This window comes from Heloderma suspectum, chromosome W, assembly GCF_057233095.1.
Source record: "Heloderma suspectum isolate Gila_16-S chromosome W, 16-S_ref, whole genome shotgun sequence".
Classification (NCBI taxonomy): Eukaryota; Metazoa; Chordata; class Lepidosauria; order Squamata; family Helodermatidae; genus Heloderma; species Heloderma suspectum.
Window position 1 is genome coordinate 65636873 of NC_139475.1, and position 21346 is coordinate 65658218.

At 49.3% G+C, this 21346-nt stretch overlaps 1 protein-coding gene and 1 pseudogene across 1 annotated transcript in view; one reads left to right on the forward strand and one right to left on the reverse strand.

The window, feature by feature from the left end:
- Window positions 1-2877: 2877 nt before the first annotated feature.
- LOC146334106 (sorting nexin-17 pseudogene) lies at window positions 2878-6175 on the reverse strand (annotated as a pseudogene).
- Window positions 6176-12902: 6727 nt separating this feature from the next.
- LOC146334107 (fibrillin-2-like) overlaps window positions 12903-21346 on the forward strand; it is a 172520-nt gene continuing 164076 nt past the window's right edge. Inside the window, exon 1 of the mRNA XM_084825045.1 lies at window positions 12903-13075. Within this exon, the coding sequence (XP_084681171.1) occupies window positions 12903-13075 (173 nt within the window). The remainder of the gene's footprint in view (window positions 13076-21346) is intronic.

Below are 21346 nucleotides of genomic sequence, written 5' to 3' on the forward strand. Positions count from 1 at the left end.
AGCCTTGAGAAGAGACGACTGAGGGGAGATATGATAGTGCTCTTCAAGGACTTGAAAGTTTGTCCCAGAGAGGAAGGCCAGGATCTCTTCTCGATCATCCCAGAGTGCAGGACACGGAAGAATGGGCTCAAGCTGCAGGAAGCCAGATTCCAGCTGAACATCAGGAGAAACGTCCTGCCTGTTAGAGCAATACGGCAATGGAACCAATTACCTGGGGAGGTGGTGGGCTCTCCCACACTGGAGGCCTTTAAGACGAGGCTGGACAGCCATTTGTCAGGGATGCTCTGACTTGGATTCCTGCATTGAGCAGGGGGTTGGACTCGATGGCCTTGTAGGTCCCTTCCAGCCCTACTATTCTATGATTCTATGAACAGGTCAAATAATTAATGCGAGGGTGCCATCAAAATGAGCCGCTTCCTGTTGATTGGGCCTTGTGTACAAGAAAGGACATTTTAGTGGATCAGACCCTACTGGTCAGAATGGCCCATTCTACCATCTCCCCCTGTTAGGATCTCAGTCCTGCTGAGTAGGGTTGTATGAATCCCTTACCTCCAGGTCCAGCGGGGGGGTCCATGGGGGGGGAGGTGATCCGCCCCCCTCCCGGAATCTGTCCGGGCTGGCTCCGCTCTGCTGCAATCCATTTACGGCTGCATTTAGGCTAATCTACCAGCTTTACGGCCGCAAATGGTGCCCACTACGCCATTTGCATCCGGAGACTCGCGCTACCCCAGAGATACGGCACAGCAATGGTGGCCAGCCGTATCGCCAGCGAAGCGGAGCCAGCAGAGGGAGCCGACCCGCACGGATTCCAGGGGGAGGCAGAGGTGAGTGCTCCATTCCGCCACGGGCCCCAATGGGGCTGGATTCTTGAAATCTGGCCTCATTGAGGTCCATGGTGGAATTCTCCCCCTCCCTACTGCTGAGGCCTTCCTTCTACAGTACTTTCCCAGTTTCTTTGTTGCAAATCCAGCACAAGAGCAGCATTGACTGAAACATCTGTTCAGTGATTGGTCTGTGTGTTTTAAATGGCACTCTTCCTTGTTTTGGATCTTATTAATGACAATCCAAAGTGGTGCGTGATGAGCTCTGTGGTATGCCTGGAGTTGCTGGGAGGTGAAGACTTGCTCTGTCCGCAGCATCCGGTTCAAGATAAATAGGCAAAGAGGATTGGGGGCATTCAGTGTGGTTGCCCAAATTGGGGAGGGCAAACAGGACCAGCATTCTCTGTTCTTTCCGGGTGACAGGAGGAGGCAAGGGTCGCCTAAATGGCTTTATCCGGCTGCAATGTGTCCATTTGCTAGAACCCACAAGCTTTATACACGAGTGGCTGGTTGGTCCCACCAAATAAGGCCCCTCCCACCCTTCCTTTAAAGCTTTTTTATTCTACTTTTTCAGCAACACCTCGTCTTTTGTCTGGAAGAGATGGATAGGTGCATCTAACGGCAATCTTTGGAACGGAACGGAATAAGCTCATAGCTGTGAAAGAACAGACTGTAGAGAAGTCAAATGATCTCTTAGCATCTGATCACCCATCTCCCACTTGACTTCCTCCCTCCTTCTGCAGTGTACCCGAGGCGGGAACCTAAACATTAGCTCAAAGGGGGACAGCTTTATGTCTTTTCTTGGCATTTTTCGAAGCTTTGTCAAAGCTATTGGCAGAGCCTCTACCCAAGTGAGTCTTACCCCTTGCTGGAGCTTGGTTAGAGTCTCCTTGGGACTCCGATTGGTTCTTTCAACCTGCCCACTCGCCTGGGGTCTCTAAGGGCAGTGTGAGTGCCACTCCACCCCCAGGGCTCGTGCCAACCCTTGCGTAACAGCTGAGGTGAAATGTGAGCCCTGGTCGGACTCTACAACCTCAGGCAGGGGGAACCGGGGCACCACCTCCTGTAACGACTTAGCAACTACAGTTTTTGCTTGACAGTTTCTGCATGGAAACGCCTCTACCCACCCTGTCATTTGACACACTATTACAAGCAGATGTCTGCAACCCCTACATGGTGGCATTTCAGCAAAATCAATCTGCACCCTCTGGAAGGGATAATGCGCCCTTTGGTGGAGGGGGTGCCCCGGGGGAATTAATTTTCTGGCAAACCTCACATGTTGCTGCTAATCGATGGGCGCGTACAGTTAGGCCAGGAGAGACGAACAGCCTCTTGCAATAGTCAATCATGGCTGATGCCCCAGGATGTCCAAGAGAGTGATGCACTTGCTCTAAGATAGCTCCCTGCAGGGTCTGCGGTAGGAGCAGCCTCCCATCTGTCATCTGGATCCATCCGTCGCCACGGGGACTTACTCTGTGTTCTTGCGCCATCTGCAACTCGGAAGGGGAGTATGTGGGGGCTCCTCTCTTCTGGGTAAGACGAGAAATGTCTCTTGGATTCTTTCTTTGGCTGCCCTCTTTGCGGCCTCATTTGCCCTTGAGCAACTCGGCCAGCCTCTTGCCACGACATCAAGGACCTTGGAGTAATATCCCACCGGCCTCCAGGAGGGGCCCTTTCGCTGGCAAAGTACTCTCGAGGCTACGCCTTTATTCTCATGCACATAGAGTCTAAATGGTCGACTGGGATTTGGTATGGCCAGGGCAGGTGGCGACACAAGGGCAGCTTTGAGACTGAGGGAAGACTTATTTATCTTGTTAGTCCATTTCCATTTATCTAATTTATCTTTTTGCAGCGCCTCATACAGCGGTCGCGCCGTCTCCCCATCCATGTAGACAAGAGGGTGGGCAGCTGGCTGGGGTTGAGGCACATGGAGATCCACCCAGGAGGAGATTTTATATCCCACAGAGTTGCGTCAGGGCAGGGCCCCTAGAGGTCTTCATCACCAATGCCCTCAAAGGTGTCGTTGGCCCCAATGTCAGCAGAAGAGCTGGAACGGCTAATGGCACGCAGACCGACGGAGCCCAACTTGCTTGAGACTGTTGCAATAGACTCCCTGCTTGCATCAGGAGAATCCAAAAGAGGGGGAGCCTTTACTGCTTGCTGGCTGCCTGGCTGCTGCAGGGCTCCATTGACTCGCCTGCGGAACATCTTGCGGATGCTGCCTCTTGATTTTTTTCATCATCAGTTTATCCACCATAGACTGCAGGCAGATGCTCAGCATTATGGCCTGCAGGCTGGTGATTGTGACCCACTGTAGGCAGTCTTTATTTATCAGGTACTTAAAGGCAAGTTCTAGCTTCACCTCTGACTTGCCAGCGGTAGGGCCTGATGTCTCGTTGTGCACGGGGACCGAGGAAGTGACCCACCAGCAGCGCATTCGGGTCACCTTGAAACTTCCCTCCTTGATCTGGTCATTGGGCAGCTTGACCTGGAAGTTCAGCTTACTATTCCCAGCCCCCACAATGACGTGGCAGCCCTTCTCGGGGAAGTCTGTGATGCAGGGGTCAAATTTGAGATAGCTGTAATACTTGAGGGTCTGTGCCAAGCGGATGAACTCCTTCTTGGAGACCTTATCTTGTAGGGACTTCAGCTGACGGTGTTGCCAACTTGGCACGAGAGGCCCTTCCGACCCCGGCCCAAACTAGGGGATTGACTCTGTTTTCTATGAAGCACCAGTCCTCGTCTGCCTCTGGGGCGGGCTCCTCTGCGACCTTTGAAAGGGCCATTTGATAGTTACTGCTCTGTTGCTTGGGGAGCTGTACTTCTATCCTTCCGTCAGAAGTGAAAGCAATCTCAATTTGGAGCTTAGTCAATAAGTCCCTTCTTAACAATGCCACCGGACAGGAGGGGGTACAGACAAAGGCGTGTTCTAGGTGTGTTTTCCCAACCTTGGTGAGCAAGGGACGAGAAAGGGGCACTCGGGTTGCCCTTCCCTCGACCCCCATTATGGTGGTAGATCCCCCACTTCCCGTTGGTGGTTGGCTAAGGGGGGAGGATGGACAGGGCGGCCCCTGTATCTACAAGGGCATCGTTGGAGCAGCCCCCAACTTTAATTTTGACTATGGGGTCCCGTCTTGCCTCAGAGACGGCTCAGAGGGGGCTGGGCCCCGGTCTGTCTTAGTCTCTTTCTTGTTCATGCAAAATCCTTTCTGCCCCTCCCTCCACACCCTCCTTTTCCTCTCTTCTTAGCTCCTCCTTTGTTGGGTCTGAGAACCGCAGCAAGGAGCTTCGCTTGCCTCTTGTCTTTCATAAACTTTCTGAGCTCTACTAAAACACTTAGGTCAGCCACCAATCTTCTCTCAACTTTCTGCAACTTCTTTCTGATGTCTTGGCAACTATTTCCCACAAACTGAGTCGTGAGAACCTTTAAATTATTTGGGTCCTTCAAGTCAATATCAGTATACTTGGCGAAGGCTTCCCTTAGCCTTTGGAGGAACATGGCAGGAGGTTCATTTTTGTCTTGTTTTAAAGTCAAGACTTTTTGCAAATTGGGGGCCCCCCGCGCGGCTTGCTTCATGCCCGCTAAAACGAACCGAAAATACTCAGCATGTAGCTGTCTCTGTGCCGCCATGGCTACCCCCCAATCGGGCCGTCCTGTGGGCAGAGCCGCTGCCGTCTCATCCTCAGTTGCCTGGGGGTGTTCCTCTCTAAACCTGGCCCGTGCCCCCGCAAGGATGGTTGGTTTCTTATTGACCATCACAGGAGGGGCCAGAGACATGCATTTGACAACCCACGGAGCGGGCTTGCCGCCAAGGGGTACACAGGTCGCCCATGAATCGATATAGGGGAACTGGTGTCAACTTCCCCTCTGTGTTACTATTATATGCACAGCAGATACCAGGGTTGGGTCAAAAGACCCCTCGGGTGGCCATTTGGGTTCTACTACCGGCCATTCCCGGGCACAAAGAAGGACAAGGCGATCCTTTGTCATCTTAGTTCTATAATCTTGCTTAAAATGTGACCAGTTGCGCAAACAACACTCCAAGGGCATATGGGACTCTCCTGTAGGCCTGGATTGGGACCCGCCCATGACGGTGGGGATTTCAATCAACAATTCTCGCGCTTCGCCCTCCTCTGACCCAGCCCGTCTCCGGGGTAGGGAAATGCAGATGTACAATGCTTCGCCCGTAGGCATCTCACACAATCACAAACACACCACTGTCCCGCGTTTATCCCCTAATGTAAGCTGTTTCACTTACCCCAAAAGCCTCTTCTGTCCCGCCCGCAGCTGCATCCAGCTGCTTTATTGATCCACTGCCGGTGCCTAAAAGGAGTGATCACGTCTCCCTCTTCCTCTGGCGTTGGTCCCCAAGCGCTTTCGCCGCCGCCATCGTGAGGAGAAGGCAGTGTAAACAACCGCCTGTGGCCACTTCTCCTCCACGGCCCCTCGGTTCAGCGCAAAGGGGACGTGCCCCGAAGCAGGATCTGAGTCACGGCACCAAATTGTTAGATAAAAAGTTCTTGCTTCTGGTTGAAAGAAAGGATGCCAGGCAGGCAGCAGTGGATCCAACACTATTTTATTGAACGTTTTGCAAAACGGGTGCAGAGCAGTCAGCAGTCTGGACCCCGAGCTAAGCAAGCACAAGTCTTTTTATACCCCCTCCCCTTTACAATTTTCTGTTAGCCACAAGTCATGTCAACTGACTGAGCCGTTATCTGACTCATTAGAGCATGACTGTGTCAACATGTTTATTTCTGTTTATGCTTATGTGACTGTCTCACCAGACTTCCCCTTTTTAACAGATGTACACTGCCACTGGACATGTGTCCGGTGGGCTCAATAATTATGACTAATAGCTCAAAGGTCTAGCAAAGAGCTGACAGCCAAAGAATAAGAAGACAGGCTTTTTCTAACAACGGCAACGCAGGAGCGGCACAAGTAGCGAGAAAGAGGGCAAGTCAGAGAAATGCTTGCTGTTGTTGTACCACAGAGTGCAACAATTATATTCCCCAAGAAGGTGTGCACCCTGCAAAAATCCCCCCTGGCACCGGATAGGTGCATGGTGCAGCTTACACATTTAGGGCACAATCTAATGCATATGTAGACAGAAAAAAGTCCTACAACTCCCAGCATTCCCCAGCCAGCCGGGGAATACTGGGAGCTGTAGGACTTTTTTCTGTCTACACATGAATATGATTGTGCCTTTAATTAATTTAAGTTACTCAAATCACACCTTTTTAGCCAGTTGGACTGGGATAAATTTTAGGGAGGTGTGGATTTTGTTAAAATTCATTCCGACTGTCTTTTGCAGATTGTCGGGCATCTTCCATTGCGTCATCTTCCATTACGTCATTGTTCCCATTGGCAAATGCAAATTCGTTTGAATCCATTGTGGGTTTCTTTCATATGCCAAATGAATCTGGAGTCATTAGCGGAGCAATAGGATCTGAGTCTACTTGGACATAAACTCTGCTGAGTTCAGTAGGCCTTCATTCAACAGGGATGACATGCGTGTTGGATCCCAGCCTAAGAGGATGAGGAGCTTGGTTAGACCTAGATTCAAATCTTGCCTGGGTTATAAATGTCAGGAGCGCTCTGGCGGCCTCTCCCAGTAGATTCCAATAGCCAACTCAAGACACAGACAGGATTTCTTTTCAAAGCTTTAATCCTTTTACAACTTAATGACTCTTTCAGATGCTAATCACCAGCGACTAAAGCAAGGAACAGCAGGGTGGCCTAAGCTTCAGGCAGGCAGTTGGTCCCCATTTGAAAGAGAGTCACTTGAGGACCCAGAACTTATGGGCTAGGGAGAGATCCTCCCTCTTTCCCTTGGGTCCATGGGAGGCGGCCGTTGCTTGCGTGCCAAACAGGCGCTACGCCTCCTTTCTGCACCCTACATTGCTCGTCGCTCTTTGCGTCTGCATCAAGTGTCTAAGAAGCCCCCCTCCTGCATTCCCTCACTGCCAGGGTCACTATCTATCTTAGGAATGCTGGCAGGAGGAATCTCTGCCAGGTTCTGAGCCTGTGAGGGATGAGCTGGTCCCTCTCCCACGGATAGCTGTTCCTCCTCAGAATCCGAACTGCTCTGAGGCTCTCTGGGCTCAGTGTCCACCCTGACATCATCCCCGCTCCCATGAGGCCCCCCCTCCTGCTCCTCCCCTGGGGCCTGGGGTTTGTGGGGGTACAGCTGCTGGAAGCGCCGCAGCAGCAACGGAGCATGCACATTTTCCGCGGGTTCCCAGGATCGCTCATCAGGCCCGTACCCCTTCCAGTCCACCAGATATTGCAGGCGGCCGTGAGAAAGGCGGGAGTCCAGAATCTCCGCGACCTCAAACTCCTCCTCCTCCACCAGCACTGGTGGCGGTGGGGGAGCCGACTGAGCGATGAGGGTCGCCAGAAACCAGGGGGGACAGCAAGGACCGATGAAAAACAGGATGAATCTTCATGGGGGGGGGAGAGCCAGGCAAAAAGCAACAGGGTTAATCTGGGCCGCAATCTGGAAAGGCTCCGTGCGGCGAGGCGCAAGCTTCCTTGTGGGCAAGTGAGAGGGGATGTAGTGGGTGGACAGCCAAACCCAGTCCCCCGGTTGCAGAGACAGACCCAGCTGGCGCCGCCAGTCTGCAGAGACCTTGTAGGCTGTCTTGGCTTGCTCGAGGGAGTCCCGTAAGAGGTGGTGTACCGCTCGCAACTCCTCTAAAATGTCCTGGGCCGCTGGCACCGAAGAGGGAGCTAAGGTCGACAGGAAAGCCTTGGGGTGGTAACCAAAACTGGCAAAAAATGGAGTTTGGCGGGTGGAAGCATGGCAGGCATTGTTATAAGCAAATTCTGCGAGAGGCAGCAAGGAAAACCAGTCATCCTGCTGGTAATTGACATAACAGCGCAAATATTGCTCCAGAGTCGCATTGGTGCACTCGGTCTGACCGTCCGTCTGTGGATGGTGGGCAGAGGAAAGACGGAGCGTCACATGGAGAAGCCCAAGTAGCTCCCTCCAGAAATAGGCAGTGAATTGGGGGCCCCTATCCGAAATGAGACCCTCGGGCCATCTGTGGAGCCGGAAAACATGCGCCAAAAACAGCTCTGCCATCTCCTTGGCTGTGGGCAACCCAGAGCAGGGGATGAAATGGGCCATCTTAGAAAACAAATCCACCACCACCAGAATGGTGGTCTTACCATGTGAGGGAGGCAAATCAGTGATGAAGTCAAGGGAGAGCAGTTTCCAAGGTCCTGAGGGGGTAGGCAGGGGGTGAAGCAAGCCTGTGGGCCTGCCTGAGGGGGCCTTCGCCCGCTGGCAGGTTGGGCAGGAGGCGACATAGGTCTTGACATCCCAACACACACGAGGCCACCAAAAATCCCGCGTCACTCCGTGCAGGGTCTTGGCGAAGCCAAAATGCCCAGCGGTGGGGGAGTCGTGGCACTGATGGAGGACCTTTGCGCAGAGGGGTCTAGAGGGCACATAGACCCAGCCGGAATGGTAAAGCAGGCCACCTCGCAAAGAGAAGGGGGTAGGGTGGCGGGGGGACAGAGGCTAGCACCAATTCCTCCACTGTTGTGCGGACAAAAGCATCCTGAGCCTGTGCAGAGTGAAGGAGCTGCTCCCATGAGTGAGGCATCACAGCTGCCGCCAGGTTCTGGCGGGGAAGAATCAGAGGAGGGGGGATTCCCCTCACCCCCTGGCTGGAGGTCAGGCTTATGAGAAAGAGCATCTGCTTGTAGGTTGTCGGAGGCCTTCACATGGCAAAAGGTGGAACCGGGGAAAAAAAAGCGACCACCTAATCTGCCTCTGGTTTAAGGCATGGGCTGTCTGAAGATGTTCCAGGTTGCGATGGTGGGTTCTAACTTCAACTGGGTGCTGTGCCCCCTCCAGCAGACGACGCCAGGTCTCCAAAGTGGACTTGATGGCCAACAGTTCCTTCTCCGCCTGATCTGGCTGAAAAAGCACCGCCCCCACCGCAAAGTCAGAGGCATCAGTTTGCACTACAAAAGGCTTCCTCGGGTCGGGATGCAACAGTATCGGCTCAGAACTAGAAAGCTTCTTAAGTTCCTCGAAAGCCTGTTGGGCAGATGCCGTCCAATGAAAAGGAGATTTCCTGCCCTTAAGGAGGTCCGTGAGAGGAGAAGTCAGCCGAGCAAAACTGGGCAGGAACTTTCTATAAAAATTAGCAAAGCCCAGAAAACATTGCAAGTCCTTCTAGGTGAATGAAGCCTGCCAGGAGAGGACAGCCTGGACCTTTGCAGGATCCATCCTGATACCGTCAGCTGAGATAACGTAGCCAAGAAAGTCCAAAGAGGTTAGGTCAAATGCACACTTCTCCAGCTTTGCATAAAGATGGTGCTCGCGGAGGCGCTGGAGGATGGCGGAGACATGGTACTGATGGGCATGGGGGTCCTCAGAAAATATAAGTAAATCATCAAGATACACAATGAGGAAAGTGTCCAAATAGTCTCAGAAGATGGCATTCATACAACGTGAAAACGTGGGGGGGGGGGCACAGGCGAGCCCAAATGGCATCACTAGGTATTCGTATGCTCTGTACCGGGTGCTGAAACAGTTCTTCCACTCATCCCCCTCCCGGATGCAAATCAGATTGTAGGCGCCACGCAGGTCCAACCTCGTGAAAATCTTGGCTCGCCCCAGGCGCTCCAACATCTCCGGTATGAGGGGGAGGGGATACTTGTCAGGGACCGAGACCGAATTCAAAAATCTCTAATCGTGCACCGGGCGGAGTTCTCCAGATTTCTTGGGCACAAAGAAGGTAGAGGCGCAGGCGGGGGAGGAGGAAGGGTGAATAAAGCCACGTTTGAGGTTTTTGTCCAGAAACTCTCGCAGAGCTCGAAGTTCCGGCTCCGACATCGAATACAGCTGGCCAGCGGGGATGGTCGCCCCAGGAATGAGGTTAATGGCACAGTCAAATGGGTGGTGCGGGGGGAGCTGGTCGGCCTCCTTCTTGTCGAAAACATCTCGAAAAGCCGCATACTTCTCTGGGAGGGTCACGGTAGCTGAAGAACTGCCAGAAGCAGACGAGGAGGGGGAGGAAAGGGTTAAGGCCTGGACTGGGACTGGCGCCTCAGTCGGGAGGCAATGCTCCCGGCAGTAGGGAGACGTGAACTCCACTTGCTGAAGCCCCCAAGAGATCTGAGGATTATGCTTAGAGAGCCAGGAAACACCCAGCACGATTGGGTATTGGGGAACCTTGGCCAAGTGAAACTGAATCTGCTCAATGTGGGACTAGGCACGCAGAATGAGCTTAGCTGTAATCCGGGTCACCGCGCCCGAAGAAAGAGGATGCCCATCGATGGTCTCCATTGCCAAGGGGGCAGGAAGAGGCAGGGTAGCAATCTTGTGGAAGAGGGCGAAGGTTTCATCCATGAAACTGGTCGTAGCCCCTGAGTCCACTAAAGCCAGGGCCTCCACCCCACCCCACTGGGAGGAGTGGAGGTGAACATGCAATAGCAGATGGGAGGGGGGGTTGCGGAAGGCACCCCCCGGGTATGGAACTGACCCCCACACTGGAGACCCCCAACAGGCTTGGAAGGCAGCCTAGTCAGGCCTGGGGGCGAGGAGGGGGAGGCAGAGGAGCTGCAGGTCTAGTGCAGCAGGTTTTGGCAAAATGTCCCAGTTTTCCACACTGAAAGCATCGGCGCTCAGTGCGCTGCCGCTCTAGCTCCTCCGGCGGCAGTGGGGCTCGGGTAGCTCCCAGCTGCATCGGGGTCTCCTCCACCCCCACTGCACGGGTGGGGGGTGGGGGAGGGGGCAGGAAACGTGGGGGAATGGGAGGAGGGAAATCTCGGCACACGGCGCCCCGCCGGGTCTGCCGGCGCCCCTCCAGCCGACTGTCTATCTGGAGGCAGGTCTGGATGAGGTCCTCCAAAGTAGGCGGGCTGGGCGTACGCGCCAACTCATCCAAGATCTCATCATCCAAACCATCCAAAAACTGAGCCACCAGCACGGCATCATTCCACTGTAAATCCTGCATCAGCAAGCGAAAAGTTGTCGCCTAGCTGGAAACTGAGTCCTTGCCCTGCCTGAGGTGGCGAATCTCCCAAGAAGCCATTTGCGTGCACAGGGGGTCACCGAAAAAACAGGCCATTGCTGTCATGAAACCTTGGTAGTCCCCGAGCAGGGGGTCATTAGCGAGAAGAAGTCCCAAAGCCCATTTAGCTGCCATGCCTGAAAGTAGTTTAATGATGAAGCCCACACGAACCTGTTCCATCAGGAAATCCTCAGGTCGAAGACGCATGTACAGCTCCGATTGGGCCCGGAAAATCTGAAAAAGTCCTTTCTCCCCAGAAAACTTCTCTGGCAAAGCTGCTGGGCACTTGCGGCAGGGGGGAATCGGAGGTGGAGGGGGTTGAACCGCAGCTTGTAGATTCTGCACGGCAGCTGTCAGTTGAGCCACTTGATCACGGAGGATCTGGTTCTCTTGCGCCAGAGCTTGCACTGCCGGGTCCCTGGCACCCTCCATTTGGCAGGAGGAGAAGAGAGAGAGAAAAAAAAGAGGGACAGGGATCAAGCTGTCAGGAGCGCCTTGGCGGCCTCTCCCAGTTGCTTCCAATAGCCAACTCAAGACACAGACAAAGGATTTCTTTTCAAAGCTTTAATCCTTTTACAACTTAATGACTCTTTCAGATGCTAATCACCAGCGACTAGGGATGGCGGAGAATTTCTCCCCGAAACTTCGGGGGGCCGAGCGCCAACGTGTTCGGCCCCCCGAACAAGTTTCGGGGAGAAATCCTCCGCACCCCCCCGCACCCTGCACCCCCCCCCCCCGGGACAGGACTTACCTTCCCTGAATGTCCCTCCCGGCGGCGGGTCCGGCTGGCGGTTTGTCGGGTGTTCGAGCGGGGCGGGAGCGGCAGCCGGTCTTTCGACCGGCTGCCGCCCCCGCCATTGCAATAAAAGAAAAAAAAAAAAAACGTCCCCTGATAGGCTACGTGACGATTCACGTAGCCTATCACGGCTAGATTTGCAAAGTCAGCCGTGATAGGCTACGTGAATCATCACGTAGCCTATCACGGGTGACTTAAAAAAAAAAAAAAAAGTGTGTACGGATAATGGCGGCCCCCATAGGGAGCCACCATTCCCGTTCCTTATTTGGTCGCTGTAGTCTACGTAAATGTTTACGTAGACTACGGCGAAAATAAGGGCAACGCTATTTGCATTGCGGGTGTAGCTTAACAAGCTTTCGTTGTTTCGGCCACCCAGACTTTGGTCTGTTTTGTGCTATGGAGCCAGACTTGGTCTACAGCAAGTTGGGCAGTTCATGGATTTTCCGTATTTTTTTAATTTGTGGAAATTATGGCTGAATTTTCCACAAATTTGCGTAATTTGGAAAGTATGCCCATTGCGGCTGAAATTTGTGCCCATTACGCAAACCTGTGCAAATTTCGGCCACAATTTGCACAAGCCTCTACTTCAGCAAACTACAGCTGGCCCTACACACAAAACATTCGCAAACAGTTCACAGAGTTTGGGGAAAAAGCCACGGTTTGGCCCGCAAATGCAAACTGAGTGGGGCACATCGCAGAACTCTATCGAGCCAAACAAGAGATGGATTTCCCAGCGATGTACAGCCCTATTTCAGATAAGGGTTTTTCCTGGCCCTATCTGGAGATGCCAGGGATCGAACCTGGGACCTTCTGCATGCAAAGCGGGGGCTCAAGCACTGAGCTATGGTCCCTCACTGCCAACTGCTTTCCCCACCAGCTGGGCTCTGGCATTTTCTTGGTATGGTAGCCATCTTGTGAGAGTACCCACAGTACACGCTCTAAATTCCAAATGTGCCCACAGACCCAAAAAGGTCGGGGACCCCTTTTAAATCTATGAGACAGCTCTTCCAAACCCAAACAATTGAATTCAGAACTCCAAAAATGTGGGGGGAAATGAGAAGTTCATAAGCTTCCCATAGTGGTAAGGATGGTTGAGAAAACTAGCAGTGAACCTCTTTTGATGTGGTTAACCTAAACCTGCTTCCCCCCCACCTCCTTCCTAGCCCAGAAAAAGGAGTTCGGATTTCGTGCTGTTGGGCTGCAGAGAGACCCGCTGGTAGAAAGACCCTCTTTGTGGCCTGCTTCCTGCTGTTATGGGAGCTGTTTGGCTGGCCCGATTCTTCCTGGGATGTACATCTCTTGCCTTCTACCAGGACTTTGCCTCTGGCCAGCAGGACGAAGACTTTCAGGCAGATCTGTTTGCGAGCTACGAAAACAAACAACCCTCCAGCAGGATGAGACAGAAAGGCCATGATACTTTGCGAGGGTAAGCCAACAGCTTTTCTTTTCTTAAATCCAGCTAGAAATTGATTTGGGGGTGTTCTCCAGGACAGTGTCCTAACCAGGATTCACAACATATACATACATAACTACCAGTACTGGCTCTGGGTTCTGGAGGGCCCTTGGCCAAGACCTCCTCCATGGGCCCCCTCCCTCTGTGAATCTACCTTCTCACCACCATTGGCACCATCTGCTTTTCCTTCTCATCCTCTTCCTCATCATGGCTACCACTTGCTTGACAAGATAGCAAGGAGGAAGCGGCATCTCCTGCTCCTCCTTCTCACCACCACTGTTGTCTGGGCAAAATATGTTTACGGGGGGGTGCAGGGGAGGAACTGGGGTCAAAGCAAAATGCTCACATGAAGACTGAGCATGCTCAGTGCAGATAAATGGCTATTGAGTTTTGGAAAGTGGAATGGGAAATCAGAAGGGATGGAATGGTGTGTCTGGAAGAGGGCATGGCTGGCAAATGAAACCAAAGTCCTCTTTGTTGTTGTTTTACATGAGGGGTGGGGAACCTCAGGCTCAGGAGCCAAATCCAGCATTCTGGGGTTCAGAACCTGCCACGAGATTCATCAAACAAGGGGGGCTCTAGTCCACCAAAGCTACGATCCCCCACACAGCCACACCCTTTTGGGAGTGAGGTGGGTCGAAACAGTGGCCTGGCTGAGTTAGACAACCGACCCACTAAGCCAGACTTCCCTAGCTTGGTGCTTTGGACTACAGCTTCCATCCTCTCCACCCACTGACCATGGTGGTGGTGAATGATGGAACGTGCTGTACAAAATGTCTGTGGGGTGCCGCTTTTTGAGCCCAGTCCTGTCCATTCAAACTGGAAGCCACTCTCTGAGATCTCAGGGCTGAAATCTGCTGCGGCCTTCACGTCGGCTCAGACAGGCATTGGGTTGGGCTGCAGGTTCAGGACAGGGGGCAAACTATTATTATTATTATTATTATTATTATTATTATTATTATTATTATTATTATTACCCCACCTTTTCCCCAGTATTGGGACACAAAGCGGCTTACAAAAATTAAACCATATACAATTAAAATGTTTTATGTTTTATATGTTTAATAAACATATACAATTAAAACATATCGGATCTGGTTGGCGCCATGTCACTCTGGCAAGCGTTCTGCAGAGGCTCCGCAGGTCACCCCCTCAAACAGCTTTTAAAAGGTTGAAAAACCTTTTCATCTTTCCCTGGAATTAAAAGGGAAAACTTGAGTTCCATCTGGATAAGATCTTGGAAGGACAACTCCTTTTGCAAAGTGGCAGAAGGGCTGCATTCTAAGGCCAGTTTTTCCGGAGCGTTGTCTACTCAAAGTTGTTTTGGAAACTCCAAGTAGTGAGGAGACTTCAGGGCTGACAAGCACCAATTTTAGTTAGCAATTTTGAATTGAAAATAACATCTGAGGACCTGCAAAATCTGTTTACATGACTGTTTATGTGACTGTTTGTTTCTAACTATTTCTACCTGCCTTATCTTTGGAAGAGGGGGATGGCAGCATCAAAGGGAAGGAAGAAAACTGTTGGACCACCGTCGACTCCCCCAACCCCCCCCTGTGTTAAAGGCTTCTAAAGACCCTGCAGATTTAGGGGAGGTACTGGCCTTGATAAAAACTTCGTATTTTCAACTAGCAGAACAGGCTAAGAGGGTGGATACAATCCAAGATTCCATTTCTATCCTTCAAGGGCTGTGGATTTAATTAATAGCTCCTGGCAAAAAATGGAACTGAAGGTCAGTGCCCTCCAAGAACAGAATTCTGTGCAAGAAACTACAACGCAAGCCGGTCATAATGTCATGTCTGCTAGAATTTCTCAATTTGGAGGCATACTCATGCAGGACAAACCTGTGCATCCTGGGTATTAAAGATGTGCCTGATGGGATAAGCCTGCCTAAATTCCTGGATAAATTTCTGCATGAGCTACTTGCTCTGCCGGCTGATTATTTACTGGATATCGAGCGTGCATACTGTGTTCCAAGTGCAGCTCGTGGCACCAATGGGACTGCAACTGTCATAGTCCAATTTGCAAGAGTCTCTACAAAAAATCATATCCTGCTAGAGAAATGAAAGGACTTTTTTCAGGGCCAAATCAAAATAAATTTATGCTATTTCCAGATTACACCAAAGAAATTGCTGACAAAAGAAGGCAATTTACCAAGGTGAGAAATCACGCAAGACAAATGAATTTGCAATATCATATCAAATATCCTGCTATATTTTGTATTCTTTTTGAAGGCCAGATGAAAAAAAATTTAAATCATGAATTAGAGGAGGCTTGGTTAGCTGGCATACAAAGAAAAAAAGCAGGAGACATCTTTTCCAGCTTCATGAGCTGGGAATTCTTTATCAAGATTGCTCTCTGGATTTGTTTAGGCTACAAGGGCCGGGCAGTACGCCAGTGTGGAGGACTGTTTATATATATTCCTGTTTTCTTCTTACTTCTTCTTTTTTATATTAGATATGATATACTTTATATAAAAATTTTATTTGGGTATGTATAGATATGTACACATTCATATATATATCCAGAAATGATATTATTTAAAATATAGATAGTATAAAATATATTAGTGATTTGTTATTATTTTTTACCCTTTTTTTCTTTTCTTTTCTTTTTTACTATTATTATTACTTTCATTATTATGAGACTGTGATTAGTAATATCTTGGGCTGGCTAAATTTTTAAGCTCCAGTATTATATATTAACTGAAGGGCAATATATGCTTAGTGGAAATGAATTGTATGCTTCCTTCCATGTTATAAGACTGATGATATGATATTGAAATTTAAGGTTGATTATCTGTGCTGTATTGAAGTATAATAATGGCAATAATATAGGTATAATTTTTTAATAGAATGATACTTGAAGTCTGTGTGTAATGAAGTTTAAATTTAACCCCTTGAAGTACCGTATTTTCCGGCATATAAGACGACTGGGCGTATAAGACGACCCCCAACTTTTCCAGTTAAAATATAGAGTTTGGGATATACTCGCCTTATGAGACTACCCCTCTTCCAACGCGCACCAAATAAAAATTAAAAAAACATCAGATTTGATTTCAATATGGTAGTTTTAATTCAAATGCTTATGACATGCAGGTACTTAGCAGGAAAACTGTCACTTATAAACATAAGGCTGTTTGTCATCAAACATGCAAACATAAAACAGTGCAAGTGGATTAAACTTTTCCTAATTCACTCTAAAGCTGAAAGGAAGGATAAGACAATAAACCCATGGGAGCTGCCATGCTGTTTGTTTTCTAAGCTGTCAACCAAACTGGAACTGATGATGATACGAGGAAGATAACAAACAATAGAGAGAGAGCAAGTGCCGGGCAAGTTCCTGGAGAGTTAGCAACGCCCATCATAACTGCAAGCTACGGTATTTTTACAGGTTTTGCTGGTGTGACAGTTTCCCTTTAAAAGCCTTCAAAATTCTCCTGTTCGTCATCTGATATCATAAGTACATCAATGACATCTTGCGATACATTTGTAAGGCAGTCATCGTATGGATCGAATTCCGTATCAGATGGTGTGGTCTCAGCTTCGGCTTCCTCTTCATCTTGCCACAAGTAGTCGTCCTCCATACCATCTAATGAATTTGATATGCCACACTTCTTGAAAGACTTGATTACTGTTTCTGCATCAATATCATTCCAGGCTTTTATGACAAACTTGCACAAAACATCCAACTGTGGAGCACGCATGTTTCCTCCTTTTGTGAATGACTTTTCGCCGCTAACCATCCATTCATTCCACTGTTCTCGAATGCGATCTTTAAATGGCTTGTTTAGGCATACATCCAGTGGCTGTACCAACGATGTCAATCCTGCAGGAATAACTGCCGCATCTGTGTTTAGTCTTGCAAGCCTTTGCTTGGTGCTGGGAGTTAAATGAGCCCTGAACATATCCCACACCAGTAGACTACGTTTTTGAATAAGTCCACCTGGTCGCCTGCTCCATACATTATCAAGCCATAGCTTTACCCCTTCTTCATCCATCCAGCCTTTTTCATTCACATGTACAAAACAACCAACAGGGAACTTGAGTTTCGGCATTGTTTTTCTTTTAAAAATAATCATTGGTCTCAGTTTGGTGCCATCAGCTGTGCATCCTAGTACCACTGTAAAACTGGACTTCTCATGTCCTGTTGTTTTAATTAAAATTGTTTTTTCACCTTTTTGATGGACACTTTTATTTCCAACCATATCAAAATTCATTGGAGTTTCATCCATATTTCCAATACTACTTAACGCATAGCCATGTTTAGTGCGCTTTTGTATTACGTATCGATGGAAACTATTTACTTTGCTATCAAGATCTGCAGGTAATTTTTGGGCAATTTTCGTCTTTTGCCTCAGTACCATATTATGCCTTCCCATGAATCTAGTACACCAGGATACAGTGGCCTTAAATCTGTTGCTGTGATCTGGGTTAGATTTGGCCCACTGAAGTGCAAACAAACGTATTTTATTTCGTGTCACTACATAACCGTTTTGGCGATGCTCATTCACCATGTCTGCTACATGTTTTTCGAGTTCTGGCCAATGTGGGGTGCCTCTTCTTAATGCACACTTACCCCTTGGCATACTCTTTAATGCTTTTTCATTTGCTTTCCAGTCCCGATCCATCTTTTCTGTTACTCCATATTGTCTTGCAGCTGCGCAGTTATTATGTTCCATGGCAAAGTTTACAACTTTAAGTTTGAAACTGGCTTCATATTTCTTTCTTCTTGCTGGTGGAGCCATGATGGGGTTTTGACTGTTGGACATTTGTATACTGTACTGTATGTACTGGTGCTATACTGTATGAACAGGTACAGATACTGGTGCTGTACTGTACTGTATGTGGTACCCATTATACAACAACCAGCCAATCACGGCAAGCGATGTACCTTACTGGCGATTGGCTGGTTATTGTATACAGAGCCTGCTTGGATTGGTCAGCTCTCCCTGCCTGCCCAGCCCTCCCTGTCTCCAAGACTATCAGAGCGGTAGCGCAAACACGCCTCTTTTTTCCATACCCCGGGCGTCCCGGACGCCTGCAGCTTGCTCCGCCCTTCACTTACACCTTCCCGGTGAGGCGCCCCCTCACCTCGTCATCGGGACCGCGTTAAGTCACTTCTTTCCACGAATCCTGGTGAGTGGATTTTCTTCTACCGTACTTGTACAGCGCCGCCCTTGCTGCTTTCATACGGTCGCCGCATACGACGGGGATGCGGCCGCAGCCGTTTTTGAGCTCCCCCCACCATATGCAGCGACCGCAGATTCTCCAGTCCGGCTCGGAAGTTTCAGCACCCACCCTATAAGACGACACCCGGCGTATAAGACGACCCCCGACTTTTGAGAAGATTTTCCTGGGTTAAAAAGTTGTCTTATACGCTGGAAAATACGGTAAATTTCTCATATTTTTTCTTTTCCCCTTTTGCTTTCTTTCCCCTTGTCTTTTATTACTGTTGTTGTTGTTGTTGTCATTTTTCCCTCTCTTTCTCCCCCCTGCTTCTTTCTCTTGTTATTGCTGTGTCCTCTTAAGAATACTATATTGTTGGAAACTGTAGATATTGATTGGGTTGTTGCTATTATTTATTTCATTTATAAAGATTAAAAATAGAATAAAAAGTATTTAAAAAAACATATCAAAATATACAAAAGTTAAAATATAAATTAAACAACAATACAATTAAAATTATATTAAAACATTAAAACAGCATTTTAAAACAGCATTTTAGCAGCTTACCCCCAGGTTCCAACTATGTCCCAAAGGCCTGACGGAACAAGAATGTTTTAGCCTGCCTCCGGAAACGCATCAAGGAGGGAGCCATCCTAGCCTCCCTGGGAAGGGTGTTCCACAGCTGTGGGGCAGCCACCGAGAAGGCCTTCTCCCGGGTTCCCACCAAACGTGCCAGTGACAGTGGTGGGACTGAGAGAAGGGGCTCCCCAGAAGAAACAAAGGGGAAGGTTCTTCCTCACTAGCTTAGATGTGGCTAAAAAGGGATTAGACAAGTGAAGTGGAGGTCTGGGGAGAGATCTATCCACCCTGTATTTTGCATTTTTAATTTTCCTGCACACCATCCTAAGAATGTGGGTTATGGGGCAATAGGAAAGTGCAAGAAAGAAATACAGAAATCTCTCAGAGGGAATTTAAATGCAATTATTTTCCTCTGTGGGACTAACAGTAGTTTCAGGAGGAGGAGTGCAATGTAGATTCAGGAGAGGGGACCCGATAGAGTGAATAAAATGATGCAGGTCCCAGGTTCGATCCTTGGTGTCTTCAGGTAGGGCAGGGAAGGACCCCCTGTCTGAAACCCCAGACAGCCAGTCAGTGTAGACAGTCCTGACGTAGATGGTCTGACTCAGTATAAGGCATCTTCCTACGTTCTGATTTAAATCAGCCCTTTATTCGGAACCATGAGGACTAGAATCTTTGTTTTGGAGAAGGAATGTGGCTCAGTTGTTGGTGATGAGAAAGATCCTGTAGAGACATAAAAAATATATCAGGGTAGAAAATACTGGGCTCAATGGATCAGTAGTCTGAGTCAGTATAAAGCAGCACCTTACATTCCTTTTAAAATCACCCTTTATTTATTTTTATTGATTGACTACATTTATATCCTGCCTTTTTTCTTCCTGCAAGGAACCCTTGATTCCAAACCACTAGGACTGGAATCTTCCTTTATCTTTCCACCTTAAAGTTTAGGGGAAAGGCCATAGCTCAGCGGTAGAGTGCCTGCCTTGCATCCAGAAGGTCCCAGGTTCGATTTCTGACATGAGTCCAGGCAGGGTTGGGAGCCGGTGGCCTGACTTGGTAGAAAGTTGCTGCTTGTGATGGTATTGATGTATCCACTGTACTGCCAAGAGTACCAGAAGCCCACAGCAAGTGGTGGCATGAGAGTTGTGGGAGTGGCTGCAACAGTTCACGGAGAGGATAATGCAAAAGATGGAAAGCCTGTATGGAAATGCACTCTGAGCCCTTTGATGCGGCCTGTGGACCACCTGGGTGTTTCCTGTTCCAGGACCAGTTAACAACATCCCATGGCTGCCAATGGACTCCCCCATTGTATAAACAAAAACGGCTCATTTGCCACTTACTTTGATGAGTAATGGTTAATAAGGGAGGCAGCTAAAGTGTGTGTGCACGCACACATGTGCACACACACACACACACACACTGTTTTGCTGGCACATAAACACCAGTGAACATCTCCGCCTTTTCGAAAGCAGTCCCAGCCTCCTCAAGGCTGCAATCCTAAGCACACTTGCCTGGGAGTAAGTCCTACTGAATGCAGTAGGAATAACTTCTGGGTAAACACACACACAGGATGATGCTATCCAGCGTGATCTCACTCTGGTTCTTTATATGAGCTCTTAGTCATTGCTCTGCAAAAAAACAAGGGGGGCGTTTTGTCTAGGAGACAGGTTCAACAGGGAAAAATTGTCTCCCCCCCCCCGCCCCCAAATGTCATCTTTCGTTGTAAACCAGGGATGCAGTGCTTCCTGGAGGCCAAATCCATGCCGTCCAAGATCAGTCCAGGGGTCTCCAAATTGCCACACCTTCTTTCTTAGTTCCACCCCTTTTCTCCCAACCATGGTGGGTTTGTGCAGTTTTTCCCCCTTCTGAAAGGTTGAAATGCCTCTCGTAAGCCTTAGTTACTGGCAGGAAGAGCTTGAAGCCAAGATAGGCCAGTGTTTTTTTTGCCCTGCCTCTTTTAGCTTTGGGCCTGCCCACTGTTAGAATGCATCCCCAAAAGCTTGGGGTTGGACAAATTCCTGGAGGAAAAGGCTATTGATGGCTACTAGTTGTGATGGCTATATATTACCTCCAGTGTTTAGTTATTTCGATGCTGCCCAATAGCCAAAGCTCTCTGGGCAGTTCACAACAGTTAAAACCATAAAATGCAGCAACCCGACAAAACACAGTATCACACTTCAAAAATCTAAAACAACTGTATAAAACCACAGTATGAACCAGCAGCAGTGTAAAGATCTAAAGTACAACAACAGATTAAAACAATCAAAACTGCAGAACTAAAATGCCTGTATCAGAGGGAGTACACTGGGGAATATGAGCGGGAGGGTGCTGTTGCACTCATGTCTTACTTGTGGGGTTCCCACAGGCAGCTGGTTGGCCACTGTGGGAACAGAATGCTGGTCTGATCCAGCAGGGCTCTTCTGATGTTCTGATGTTCAGCTGCTACCATTTGTACATGGTTGAGCCCTATCATTCAAAAGGTGTGTCTGTTACTCCC